The 14,434-nt window shown below is 42.1% G+C and overlaps 1 protein-coding gene across 1 annotated transcript in view; it reads left to right on the top strand.

The window, feature by feature from the left end:
* xrcc1 (X-ray repair complementing defective repair in Chinese hamster cells 1) overlaps positions 1–14,434 on the top strand; it is a 74,560-nt gene that overhangs the window by 42,317 nt on the left and 17,809 nt on the right. Inside the window, exons 11-12 of the mRNA XM_028822842.2 lie at positions 7,586–7,691; positions 9,584–9,749. Of these exons, the coding sequence (XP_028678675.1) occupies positions 7,586–7,691; positions 9,584–9,749 (272 nt within the window). The remainder of the gene's footprint in view (positions 1–7,585; positions 7,692–9,583; positions 9,750–14,434) is intronic.

The following is a 14,434-nucleotide window of genomic DNA, read 5'->3' as shown; positions in this document are numbered from 1 at the left end:
ATCTCAATTCTCTGGCGCAGTCTTCCCATACTGTTTCTTCCCAGCCAGGGAGAGGTAAAGGAGCTGCGCCAGGGTTTTTATCCTTTTTCTTAAACATCTCTGATTTCCTTTGCCTCACTTAATAGTTCAATATTTCACCAGATTCCCCAAAATCCTGCCGACTACGCCAAAATGTTTTAGTTTGGGAAAATGGTTCAAAGGTTTTAACAGAAAATAAGCAGGCAAGAATCAGAGAGGAAAGGTCCAATACTTCAATTGTTTACTTGTTCAAATATAATATCAGTTACATACAATATAATAGCAATATACATGCAGATATAGGAATTGTACTATTGACTTACAGTAATATATATATATATACATATATATATATATATATATATATATATATATGAATTATACTATTGACTTACAGTAATACAGATATATGAATTATACTATTGACTTACAGTAATATCAAAGACCCAGAGCCATCATCCTAGACCAGTAGACTGAGGGAGCCCGCGTGTCAGTCTCGTCAGAGGATCAACTCGTGAGCCTGTCCAATACCGGGCGGTGTGCACGTTCCCCACGGTTGAGCTTCCGAAGAAACTGAGGGCGGAACCTTCCCTTATATACTAATTGAGTGTCCTTACCCAAAATGGCTTACGTGTAAGCAGTGTATACAGAAGTGATCAGTTTCAGCACACACCCTTCCACGGGACGCAGTATTGTTTTTCTTCTACTTGGCCCTCACTGAGATGGTGCCTAGTATCAGAAGACACACAATAACAAGCGTTGCTTGCAATGAAGCCCCTTGAAGTGAAAAACAAGTACATGGCCTTGACTGTATTCCCATAACATTCTGAAACTCTTTATGAGAAGCAAGTTTTTGCACATTCTTTCGCTATCATCCCAAACATTCCAATCTTTGTAGCTGGTTTTGCACTGAAGCGACCAACCCCCCCCCCTCTTACTCCTTTATTTCATCCCTTCTCCTGTTACAGAGAAAACCTTTTTTATTACAGGAACACAGGCAGGTGAAGTGACACCTATGGTCACCCCGTTTGTGTCAGTTGTTGGGTTTGAAGTCCAAAGCCTTAATCACCAGGCCACATTGTGTACATTAATCTTGGTGTATACTTGATGCGTCTGCATGATGAAAATGATATCCGACATGGAGATACGTCAACTTGCGTGCACTGCTCATGGAATTTTCCTGACCACACAGTGATGCGGATGTGGTGCCGGATATTGGCAGTGTGGCATAGTGGTTAAGGCTTTGGACTTCAAAACCTGAGGTTGTGGGTTCAAATCCCACCACTGACACTGTGTGACCCTGAGCAAGTCATTTCACCGTCCTGTGCTCCAATTGGAAAAAGTAATGAAATGTAACCAGTTGCATCTGAAATGTTGTAAATTACTTTGGATAAAATAAATAAATTAATGCAAATATAAATGAAGATAATGTAAATATATATCCAAAATGGCAAATTTGGATGAGAAGTTGGTGGCAGATGTGATCCTACCTGCCTTTAGTGGACTCCAAAATGACAAGTGAACAGCAGAACAGGATGCAACAGGTCCAACACAGAAACTCCCAAGAATGTCATACTCGGCCTCCCTTAGCCACTTTTTGGTCTGACACTCCACCGTCTCCTTTTCATTTTTTTAATTTAATAAAGCCAATAATAACAAATGCTGTCAACTACCTGATCTGCATGGCTGCCACAGCTGACATCTTTCTCTGAGTAATCCTGTAAACTGTTCACTTCCTCTACTGTAAAATTGTAAAGTATGTGACAGTGACTAAACACCACCTCCTACTGACTAAAGTAATATTCACATGCCGAATGAACAGACCGCTCCAAGCATAAATACACTTTGGTCACTGACAGCTTGAGTGCTTTGCATTGTGGTCTGCATGCAGGCTTCACGTGGGAAGTATAACAAGGCTTTATGCAGCTTGTGTTTCCAGTGAGACTGTTTTAATGAACACGGTAAGTCAAATGATGACCGAATAAACAAAGATTCTTTAGTGTGTGTGTGTGTGTGTGTGTGCAGAGAGGATTTGTTTTTATGAACTTTGTACTGTACATTCTCCCTGTGTTTGTATTGGCTTTTCTCCCACTTTTCAGAGTTGAGCAGTATAGAATAATTATCTGTGAATGTCCGAATGCAGAGGTGCATGTGTGTGTAGCCCTCTTTCCCTCCAGACTTGGTCCGTGTTGGTGACCCCCTCTGATCCCCGTATCAGTAGCTCTTTAATTTGTTTTAACTTATCCTCCCCCTCGCCCACTACCCTCCCCAGGTTAAGGACTGTAAAATCAGTTCCCTTCACTTTTTCACATGCTTTGTGCTAAAATTATTTCATTTCATTCGTTTCCCTCATCAAACAGCACTCAGTACCTTAGAATGACAAAGTGACTAACAGGCTTTTAGAAATTTTTCCAAATTTATTAAAAATTTAAAAGTGAAATATCACATTGACCGAGATATTCAGGTGGTTTTGTCTTTTTAGGTTTGACACACTAAGCTTTGTACATCAGGATTTGTGGATTTTCTGACATTCCTCTCTCTAGCTCTGTCAGGTTGGATGGAGACCATTGGTGGTTGGCTGTTTTCAGGTCATAACAGGCAGTCATTTTCTATCCTGCTTAGTCCTGAACAGGGCTGCAGGGGTCTCTTGGAGCCGGTCCCAGCTAGCACAGGGCACTTGGCAGGAACAAACTCTGGACAGGATGGCAGTCCATCACAGGGCAAACACAGGCAAGACGCACACACACACACTCACACACCCCAACCACAAACTAGGACCAATTTAGGATCAGCAATTCACCTAACCTGCATGTCTTTGAACTGTGGGAGGAAACTGTGGGAGAACATGCAGGGAGGACCCAGGACACAAACCCTGGTCTTCTTACTGTGAGGCAGCATACTTAATCTCAGTTCATCTCATTCTTGTACATAATCACATTGTAGGCTGAAAACCTAATATTAAGCAAGGTGTTATGTGGCATTACTAGATTGTAATCAGTCCACCTTAATAAAAAACATAAGTGTTTGTGTGTCTGTCTGGTTGCTATGTCTCTATGGTGCATCACAAACATTTTTAGTAATACAATTCATTGCATATGTCATTACAATAGGTGGTGCATGACAAGCATTAACTCTGCTTTTACGAATCCCAAACCAAATGGCATGTAACAGAAACATATGCACTGCATGGTGCACTTTCAAACGTTAACACTAGGGTCTTCTGTGATTACTTAGATTTCAACTGGTCCTTGATGGGTAGTACACATGGTTTGTTACATGTTGTGTTTCAATTCAGTTCTCCTAAAGAGCAAAGTATTTAAATAAATGTACAACAGTGTGTACATAAAACCCATTGATCTTCTTCAGTGCAAATGTGCATTAAGATACACAGAGCAAATGCAGCCTTTGTAAAGCATTTAAATCTGCAACAGTTGAGTCAAGTGTAAGTACTTGTAAACATTCATCGCATCTAGTGGTTTAATTCTGCTTGTATTGTAGTGCAGTATGTTTTACTAGATTACATATCTTCTGTAGGTCACTATAAAATTGGTACTTATTGAATGACATAATAACTAGAGGTCTTTTTTTAAACAAATTAGTATTTATGTGTAGATGATTTTTCATTAACTACGTGTTATGTACCCTTGCAGTAATATTCTGTTCTACTATCTGAAATTAAAGACCACACAATGTCTGGTATAAATAGGAAGGTCTATTCTGTGTTGAAAATAAGCACTGCAAATCAATTCTCTTTGCACTAATTGGTTTGCATGATTATTTTCTCCAGCTTCAAATTCACATTCGGCACTGGCATTTATTAAGAGATCTGCAGAAACCCTGCAATTAAACTGTTGCCAGCTGTAGTTAAAATTCATTATTCTGTTCTTCCATAATTTACAAAGCTTGTCTTAAATGTTTAATTTAAATTGTGATGATAACTCGCCAAGTTCAGGTAGCGAATATTTACAATCCTGGGGTACTGAAATCCATCCTTCCATCCATTCATCCTTTTCCGCTTATCCGAGGTCGGGTCACAGGGGCAGCAGCTTGAGCAGAGATGCCCAGACTTCCCTCTCCCCGGCCACTTCTTCTAGCTCTTCCTAGGGAATCCCAAGGCGTTCCCAGGCCAGCCAGGAGACATAGTCCCTCCAGCGTGTCCTGGGTCTTCCCCGGGGCCTCCTTCCGGTTGGACATGCCCGGAACACCTCACCAGGGAGGCGTCAAGGAGGCATCCTGATCAGATGCCTGAGCCACCTCATCTGACTCCTCTCGATGCGGAGGAGCAGCGACTCTACTCTGAGCTTCTCACCCTATCTTTAAGGGAGAGCCCAGACACCCTGCAGAGGAAACTCATTTCAGCCGCTTGTATTCTCGATCTCGTTCTTTCGGTCACTACCCATAGCTCATGACCATAGGTGAGGGTAGGAACATAGATCGACTGGTAAATTGAGAGCTTTGCCTTGCGGCTCAGCTCCTTTTTCACCACGACAGACCGATGCAGAGCCCGCATCACTGCGGACGCTGCACCGATCCGCCTGTCAATCTCACGCTCCATTCTTCCCTCACTCGTGAACAAGACCCCGAGATACTTGAACTCCTCCACTTGAGGCAGGATCTCACCTCCCAACCCTGAGAGGGCAGTCCACCCTTTTCCGGCTGAGGACCATGGTCTCGGATTTGGAGGTGCTGATTCCCATACCAGCCGGTTCACACTCAGCTGCGAACCGATCCAGAGAGAGCTGAAGATCACGGCCTGATGAAGCAAACAGGACAACATCATCTGCAAAAAGCAGTGACCCAATCCTGAGTCCACCAAACCAGACCCCCTCAACATCCTGACTGCGCCTAGAAATTCTGTCCATAAAAGTTATGAACAGAATCGGTGACAAAGGGCAGCCCTGGCGGAGTCCAACTCTCACTGAAAACGGGTTCGACTGCTGGCAATGCGGACCAAGCTCTGACACCGATTATACAGGGACCGAACAGCCCTTATCAGGGGGTCCAGTACCCCATACTCCTGGAGCACCCCCCACAGGATTCCCCAAGGGACACGGTCGAATGCCTTTTCCAAGTCCACAAAACACATGCAGACTGGTTGGGCAAACTCCCATGCATCCTACAGGACTCTGCTAAGGGTGTAGAGCTGGTCCACTGTTCTGCGACTAGGATGAAAACCACACTGTTCCTCCTGAATCCGAGGTTCGACTATCCGATCGGCCCTCCTCTCCAGAACCACCAAATAGACCTTTCCAGGGAGGCTGAGGAGTGTGATCCCTCTGTAGTTGGAACACACCCTCCGGTCCCCCTTCTTAAAGAGGGGGACCACCACCCCGGTCTGCCAATCCAGAGGCAATGTCCCTGATGTCCATGCGATGTTGCAGAGACGTGTCAACCAAGACAGCCCTACAACATCCAGAGCCTTGAGGAACTCCGGGCGTATCTCATCCACCCCCGGGGCCCTGCCACCAAGGAGTTTTTTGACCACCTCGGTGACCTCAGTCCCAGAGATGGGGGAGCCCACCTCTGAGTCCCCAGGCTCTGCTTCTTCATTGGAAGGCATGTTAATGGGATTGAGGAGGTCTTCGAAGTACTCCCCCCACCGACCCACAACGTCCCGAGTCGAGGTCAGCAGCGCACCATCCCCACCATATACAGTGTTGACACTGCACTGCTTCCCCCTCCTGAGACGCCGGACGGTGGACCAGAATCTCCTCAAAGCCGTCCGAAAGTTGTTCTCCATGGCCTCCCCAAACTCCTCCCACACCCGAGTTTTTGCCTCAGCAACCACTGAAGCCGCATTCCGCTTGGTCTGCCGGTACCTATCAGCTGCCTCCAGAGTCCCACAGGGCAAAAGGGACCGGTAGGACTCCTTCTTCAGCTTGACAGCATCCCACACCGCCGGTGTCCACCATCGGGTTCGGGGATTGCCGCCACGACAGGCACCGACCACCTTACGGCCACAGCTCCGGTCAGCCGCCTCAACAATAGAGGCACGGAACATGGCCCATTCGGAACTCGATGTCCCCCACCTCCCTCGGGACGTGGTCGAAGTTCTGCCGGAGGTGGGAGTTGAAGCTACTTCTGACAGGGGGCTCTGCCAGACGTTCCCAGCAGACCCTCGCAACACGTTTGGGCCTACCAGGCCTGACCGGCATCCTCCCCCACCATCAGAGCCAACTCACCACCAGGTGGTGATCAGGTGATCAGTTGACAGCTCCACCCCTCTCTATACCCGAGTGTCCAAGACATGTGACCGCAAGTCCGAAGACACGACCACAAAGTCGATCATCGAACTGAGACCTAGGGTGTCCTGGTGCCAAGTGCACATATGAACACCCCTATGCTTGAACATGGTGTTCGTTATGGACAATCCGTGACGAGCACAGAAGTCCAATAACAAAACACCGCTCGGGTTCAGATCAGGGGGGCCATTCCTCCCAATCACGCCCTTCCAGGTCTCACTGTCATTGCCCACGTGAGCACTGAAGTCTCCCAGCAGTACGAGGGAGTCCCCAGAAGGTATGCCCTCTAGCACCCCCTCCAGTGACTCCAAAAAGGGTGGGTACTCCGAACTGCTGTTCGGCGCATACGCACAAACAACAGTTAGGACCCGTCCCCCCACCCGAAGGCAAAGGGAGGCTACCCTCTCGTCCACCGGGGTAAACCCCAATGTACAGGCTCCAAGTCGAGGGGTGCAATAAGTATACCCACACCCGCTCGGCGCCTCTCACTGGGGGCAACTCCAGAGTGGTAGAGAGTCCAGCCCCTCTCAAGGAGATTGGTTCCAGAGTCCAAGCTGTGCGTCAAGGTGAGTCCGACTATATCTAGCCGGAACCTCTCAACCTCGCGCACAAGCTCAGGCTCCTTCCTCTTCAGAGAGGTGACATTCCACATCCCAAGAGCCAGCTTCTGTAGCTGAGGATCGGACCGCCAAGGTCCCCGCCTTCGGCCACCACCCAACTCACACTGCACCCGACCTCCTTGGCCACTCCCATAGGTGGTGAGCCCATGGGAAGGGGGACCCACGTTGCCTCTTCGGGCTCTGCCCAGCCGAGCCCCATGGGTGCAAGCCCGGCCACCAGGTGCTCGCCATTGAGCCCCACCTCCAGGCCTGGCTCCAGAGGGGGGCCCCGGTGACCCGCGTCCGGGTGAGGGAAAACGCCGTCCAAATTTTTTATTCATCATAGAAGGTCTTTTGACCCGCACTTTGTCTCATCCCTCACCTAGGACCAGTTTGCCTTGGGTGACCCTACCAGGGGCATAAAGCCCCGGACAACAGAGCTCCTAGGATCATTGGGACACGCAAATGAAATTGAAATTCATAACCTGTGGTTTATGGGCAATCTTATTATTTGTACTACTTTATAAAGAATGATACACTTGGCGATTAGGATTTTGCATGCAACCAAAGCTGTTGTTTTCTCCAGATAAATGGGGCTGTGTCATTTTAAATGTCGGAGTCATTTTGAAGTACTGTTGAATTTCAAACAGACCACCTGTCTGTAGGTGTATTCATTGCAGTACCTGCCTAAACATTCTCCACAATTTATTATTTCCCTCTATATAGTTACCTTATGGATGGAGCAGAATCAAGCTCAGAGGAATCCGAAAATGAGGATGGAATTACAGATGAGGATGATGACCCACCTAAGCACAAAACTCCTATCAAACAGGTGAATCATTGCAAATTTTTGCTCTTTAGCCAGTTGATAACTTTGTGGATTTATGATCACAGTGCATTTCCCGTCACTTGGTTGTAAATCTTCAATTTTTTGTGTTTTGCGGCCTTTAAAAGTAGCGTTTATTGTAGTCATCTGCTTATTGTAATGTAGAAGACAATCTCATTAAGTACATGTATAGTCAAGTTCAGATTTTTCATGAATAGATGATTTATTGACAGTGTCTGCTGTAAAATCTTTGTTTTTTTACTCTTCATACCCTGGAGAGAGTTTTGATGGCAGCATGCTGAAGTGGACATTCCAGGCCACCTTGTTCTTAGCAAGTTTTTATAGCTAGTCCAGGAAATCTATAGACACTCACAGGGCATTTGTTAGGGATGTCTCAGCCACCATGTCCTTGTGTCTGCACCCTAGTCTTCCCCCATTGGGCCATGCTGGGTATGCACACTAAACTACAAGCCCAAACTGTCTCTCAATCCAGGGAAGCAGCAGTACTACAGTAAGTTCCTCTAACACCTATAAAGAGAGTGAGCCCACAAACCTCATTTCAGCTGCCTGTTCTTGCAATCTCATTCAGTTGGTCACTACCCAGTGCCTGTGACCATACATGTGGACAGGAGTACGGAGTGACCTGTAAATCAAAAAACTGTGTTTGCTGTACCAATCAATCTCACAATCTCCTTGTTTGGAACAAAAAGTTTGAAATCACTTTACTATGATGTACAAACAAACACTTAGATATGATGATAGCCCTTACTTAGATTGATGACAATTTTCATTTTACCCACAAATGTCTGTTTTTATCTCCGTCAACTATTATTAATAAAAAAAACACTCCTAAATTTCTCATTCATTCGAATTAGATTAGTTTAGATCAACTTTATTAATCCCATGGGGAAATTCAGACGCATACAGCAGCAGAAACATAAAAAACAAGGATACACTATTGCTCCAAACAATACTATTCCCAAGGACCAAGGTCCATAATGAAAATGAAGCCAGTTTAATAGCATTACAAGGATCAAGTATTTTGGAATAGTTAACGTTTTTACAAAGTAATTTAAAAACATTTTAATCAGTAAGAAAATAAAAATAAATACATTTCAAAATGAACTGAGAGTATGTCAGGAGGAAACGTTGAATTGCCTGATAGCCATAAGCAAAAAAGACCCCCAAAAGTCACTTCTTAGCAAACTGTGATGGAATAATCCTGTGGCTAAAAGTTCTCCAAGGAGGATTGTGAACTACACATTAGAAATCTGTATGCTTATGTTTCATACAGTAATCTGCCAGCCAATTGCTTGTTTTGAAATTTAAGAAGGTGAAATGGTTGGTCAAAGTTGTACACCTAAGTGTGTATTAAATCATTTTTAACAGAACTTTATTTTTAGAGAAAACATTCTATTCACAGAACTAACTGATAAATATTAACAGGATACTTCTCTGGCCTTCACCATTCTTAAAAATCATGTTTTGCTTTACAACAAAAATTTGAAATTGAACAGTTTGCTAGTTCAGTTACAGTCTGTCCCAGTTGTAATTAATTACAGTTGTTGGATATCAATACCTAAATCTGACCTTCATCAGTAATGCTCGAATGAGTCTGATTGAGTGCAACTTTGTCATTTAGTGAATTCAACTAAAGTTCTGCCTGTCTCTGTCTCTAGTCTTTACTAAACTAAATTCCAGTTTTACAGAATTCTTGAAATCCTTGGCCTTCAGTCAGATAAAGCCACACCTGGCTCAGTTTAGTTGATAAAAATTGAATACTACTTGACTTAAACTGACTGTAATTTCAAGTCGGCTCATTACATCTTTATGCTGTTTATTTTTGTATACTGTTCTCAAATTATGACACTTGCACTCTTGATTTTTACCCTTTGCAGAAGGTTATTTCTCCTAGTGTTGGGTCTGCAAAGTCCAAACATAATAAAGTCTCACAGCCAGCAATTTCAGAAAAACCAGGTCCCTCCAAGCCTATGGAATCCAATGCTTCCAGAAATCCAGAAGACAATCATGAGATGGCAGGATCATCAGATGAAGATCAAGCAGGTAGATATGATAGCTATACTCTAAGTATGACATTATTATTTAATATTAGTATTTAATGTTATTTTGACTTGGTTTGTTTACATTAATCAAACAATTAAGTTATTACTTTGTTGTTGAACATATTTATTTAACATTATCCCTCAATATTATAATAATAATTAAATGCGTCAGAATGTTAGTCTATAATTTTGAAACCTTGCTTAGAATCTTACCGTGAGTGAGGCTCTGTTCCTGAATTTGTACATTCGTCCTGCAGCTGTTTTGGTCACATAATTCAGGAATAATATGGGTTATGGTGTTTTCACCATCTACCAAACTATTTTCAGAAACTGTAATTATACAGTACCATAAACCAAAGAACCTGTCCAAAATATTAAATAGTGTAATATTACTTTGAAAATCTGTTTGTTTATCCATTGTGACTGAAGAGCAAAGGCATAGTCAATCAATATTGGATATAAGGCAGGAACCAGCCATGGACTAGGCACCAGTCAATTGTAGTATTTAATAAAAATGTATTGTTGTCTTATTATATAGTTTATATAATTGTTACTTAAAATATCTAAGTCACCCATCCATTTTTATATTGGATCAGGCACAAGGTAGGTAACAAATGTGGAGATGGCACCAGTTCATGGTAAGATATGCACCAATAACTAAACAGACACATCTGTGGAATGTGAGACCAAATCAATCGTGCAAATAGCACCTCTACCAGGACTCGTATTCAAAAATCAGGAATTGGGATGTGACAGCACTAAGTATTGAGGCCCAGTGCCATTCCTGTGTCAGTCTTCACAGACATTTTTGTACCAGTCTGGGGCTCATTGTGTTGCATGACACGCTATATTAGTTTAGACAACCTCAAACTAGGACATGATTGAATGTTTTTTATATCTGGGAGAGTAGTGGACAGAAATGTATGTGGCAAAAAGAAGTGTATGTTGTTATATGTGCATCTGATTAAATTCTAAACTATTGAATAACAGCAGGTATTCTTGTACATTATTGTGAAGATCAGTGACTTGCATGATAATCGGTCAGGATGTCCAATGCACACCACAAACACACCCGATTTCAGCTTCGCTAATCTATTCTGTAAATAATTCAATGTGTGTATCCAGATTTATGGACATAATTTTCATGAAGTGTATGGGAAAGGCCTTGGTGGTGAGCAACAGTGTATATATGTGGCGTTTTTTTTTTTATGACTAACTGGTAGGCAAATGTTCTTTTCTCCTTTGCCTAGTCCAGTAGTTTGCTGTTTGAGTGGGCTAATTAAAACATTTCAGTGGTGGTCTTTTAATGTCTTTGGTTGAAAAATGAGAAATAATCAAAATTTGACTTTGCATTTACCTTTATCACAGTGCATAATACTGTAACTGAGATCAGGTTCAACCTTTATGCTTGCAGAGGTTAGCCATTGAGATTTATATCCGACTCTGTTGCTTACAGTTCAGCTTAGATGAGGGTGCACAAGAAAACTAAAAATACAGTTGAACTCAAGCAGCACAGTTTGTTCAGTCCTGGCAGCTAAAGCCACGGTTACTGACTTGAGGAATCCCACTTCTGTGTTACTACCGCCCTTCTCATTGCACTCAGTGTTTTGTGGTAGTGAGTCCGATTTGCCTTATTTTTACTTTTCATAAATTAGCATGCATTTCATCATTTCTGTGATTCTTTTGTGGTACATACCATATTAATATTTATGCACTTCAAGAGTAATTTTAATTAAGTAATCCTCTAGCAGAAGAAAATAATACTTTGCCTTTTGTGATGCATCGTGTTTGGCTGATCCAGTGGAGTTTTAAAAGGTTATGTAGACATGAACGTAATTGTATAGAACTTATTTTTATAGCTGAAGGTTACAGAATTAAGACATTTGTAAACAAAAAATAATTGTTTATAAAACTTTCAAAAAGTCTTGATAAACTGTTTTTGAAAACCGAACAGTTCAGCCTGTGGATTCAGTTAAACCAATGCATTCCCTTGATTTCTCAATTACTGCACATCCACACACATATAATGGAAGCGATTTGTTACTTTTCATAAGCCACTTAGCAACACCTATGTCCCACAAGCAGCAATAATTTGGGTAAGATTAAGTACTCTTGATATGGAATGTTTCTGAATCCTGAACCTGGTCACAGAAGGCTTATCTTTTTAATCCTGCTGTGTATAAACAAGGCTGTGGACCACCGTATTGTAGCAGTTGGGCATGTTTCAGCATAAATCAGCCCTTTCAGCAGTGTGTGCTTAGAATTTTAAAGCACTGTGTGTCCTGAAAGAACTATTCTCCCATATTGTCAAGCTTTTACCAATTCCTAAATTTCTAACTGTCATAGTTTATTCACTTGGGTTACTGATTTTCAGCATATATTTTATTATACTTGAAATCTTTCTGCCTGAAAAGTAAGAATCGGTGAGAAGGCGGTTTTCTTACTTAAATTCCTGAAGAGCTCTTCTTAAGTCAGACTTGCCTTCTAATGCATCATTTTCACGTTATCACTGAATTGGTTTTATTTTTGGTACTAACAAAAAGTCGGTGAACAAATTAAATTCTGGAGCATATTCAGTATGTTAGGTTACGTTTAGTTCACCAAGATGCCCTCTCTCAAGTGCAGTACAAGTCGACCTTGGCCATTCTCAGAGTCTGCCCCATTCATTATTAATAGTCAATGCAAAGCAGATGCTGACAGTGAGGAAACTGGAAAGGGTAATTAGATTACGTTAAACAAAATAAGAGGAATGATTAAAAGATTTCCCCTTAGCTGTGACCCATTAAGATTGTCATCTTGTTCACATTTTGAAGTCATGTTCCATTGTACGGTTTTTACAACATTAGAAGGAGGGCTTAATTTGTGTAAGAACTTCAGTTTGCAAGCCAATGGTCAGTTTCCTCCTCTAAGCACATTATTGCATGCTTCCATTAAATTGGCATCAATCTGAATGCCTTCCGCAGGTGACATTTTTATGTTTTTCTGAATAATCTTCCTTATTACATAATTAAATTTATTTTGAAAAATTGAATTGCCTTGCATTATACCGCCAGATAGACACATTCTGAAACTTGTGGTTCATGTAAATAGGCACACGAGGACACATCACTACATACAAAATGACCTTTATCAACATACCTATGAGAAGCACTAGTAACAAAAACCTTTTAATGACCAGCAGCCAGTGGGTGTTCACAGTGATACAGCCAGACACATTGCCAGTCAGCGTTGTTACCAGTGCAGATTTCTGATACGGTTTTGAGCCAGGGTACCACATGCCACCCTGGAGCACTCGTAAGCTGTATAGAAAAACATTTTACCAAGAAGACCCGAGAGATTAATATCCCGATGACCACAGTCTATACGCTTGCAGTCTCAGATGACTTTTCAACTGCATTCACAGCATGCCATGCCTTTACAGTGCTACTAAACACACATCATTTTCCAGCCAAACAATAAGCTGACAAGATGTTACCTGTAGCTTTGTAGATAGGGTGAGATGCAGGGAAAAAATATATCTCAGGTGTTTGTTATAATGCACAGCTAATTCACTCATTGCCAAGTGTACAGTAGTCAGTTAAGTTGAAAGGACAACTGTCCACATTACATTGTGGTGTAGCTGAAGTATGTTGGAGCCCTGATGGTTTGCACACTGAATATGCAACTGACTCCCAAGCATGCCTGTGTCCCACTGTTCCAAAATAAAACGCATAAAGCTCTTTTCAAAAATCTAAAGAAACATTGCAGCAAGTTCTTATATGTATAATCCATAAATGATTTTTTTTCTGGGTTCTTGTGACCAAATAAGCTTCCTTCTGTCACATGCAAGATTATGGAAACAATAGTGAAAAATAAAGAGGAAGACTTGTTTGAAAAGAATATTGAAGATACCGTATGACTTGATCGATTTGTTACAGTTTCCTGAAGAGTAGATTAAAGTAGTAGAGGAAAGCAAGGCATTCAACATCATTTAGTTATTCTGAAGTATTTGATGTGATTCCAAACCAAAGTTTAGTTCTTAACCCTTTGCGGTCGTTAGGCCAGAAAACTGGCCTTAGTAAAAAGTGCGCTATAGGTCGTCAGGCCACCGCTGGTGGCCCTGCAAGTTTCTGACCGATTTGCACAGTCGCCTGGTCGAGAAAAGTGGCCTGTGTTATTCCTACGTGCTTGAAAAAAATAACTGCTGTAATTATTGGTGTTTTTTCAATAATTAATTACGACTAATGTAGCGTGACGATGAAAATTAAATACGACTGCAAAGGGTTAATTCAGACGTCATTGGCATCAGAGGTTACAAAACTGCATTTCACACTGGATTAATAGGCAGCAGGGAAAGGCTACAGGTGAACATGATCTTCCAGGATTGTGAAATCTGAATTCTCTTAAAATTCTAAGAACTTAAAAAGAGATAAAGGAATCAAGAGGTGTAAGTGAACTTTTTTTTTTTTTGAACATCAATATAACAGTAATATTTTAAGGTAATACATCTACTTCTGAAAACACATAGGTGCATTCTTATGTGTCACTGCCTCACAGCTATGGAGGCCTGGGTTCAAATATCAGCTCCAGATTTTGTCTGTATAACGTTCACACATTCTGCCTCTGTCTACATGGGTGTTTTTATCACATATCAGGATTTGATGACAACTTTACATCAGTCCAGTGGGTTTAAATGCAAATCTGTTA

Source organism: Erpetoichthys calabaricus, chromosome 17, assembly GCF_900747795.2.
Source record: "Erpetoichthys calabaricus chromosome 17, fErpCal1.3, whole genome shotgun sequence".
Classification (NCBI taxonomy): Eukaryota; Metazoa; Chordata; class Cladistia; order Polypteriformes; family Polypteridae; genus Erpetoichthys; species Erpetoichthys calabaricus.
This window is presented reverse-complemented; position numbering and strand designations above follow the sequence as displayed.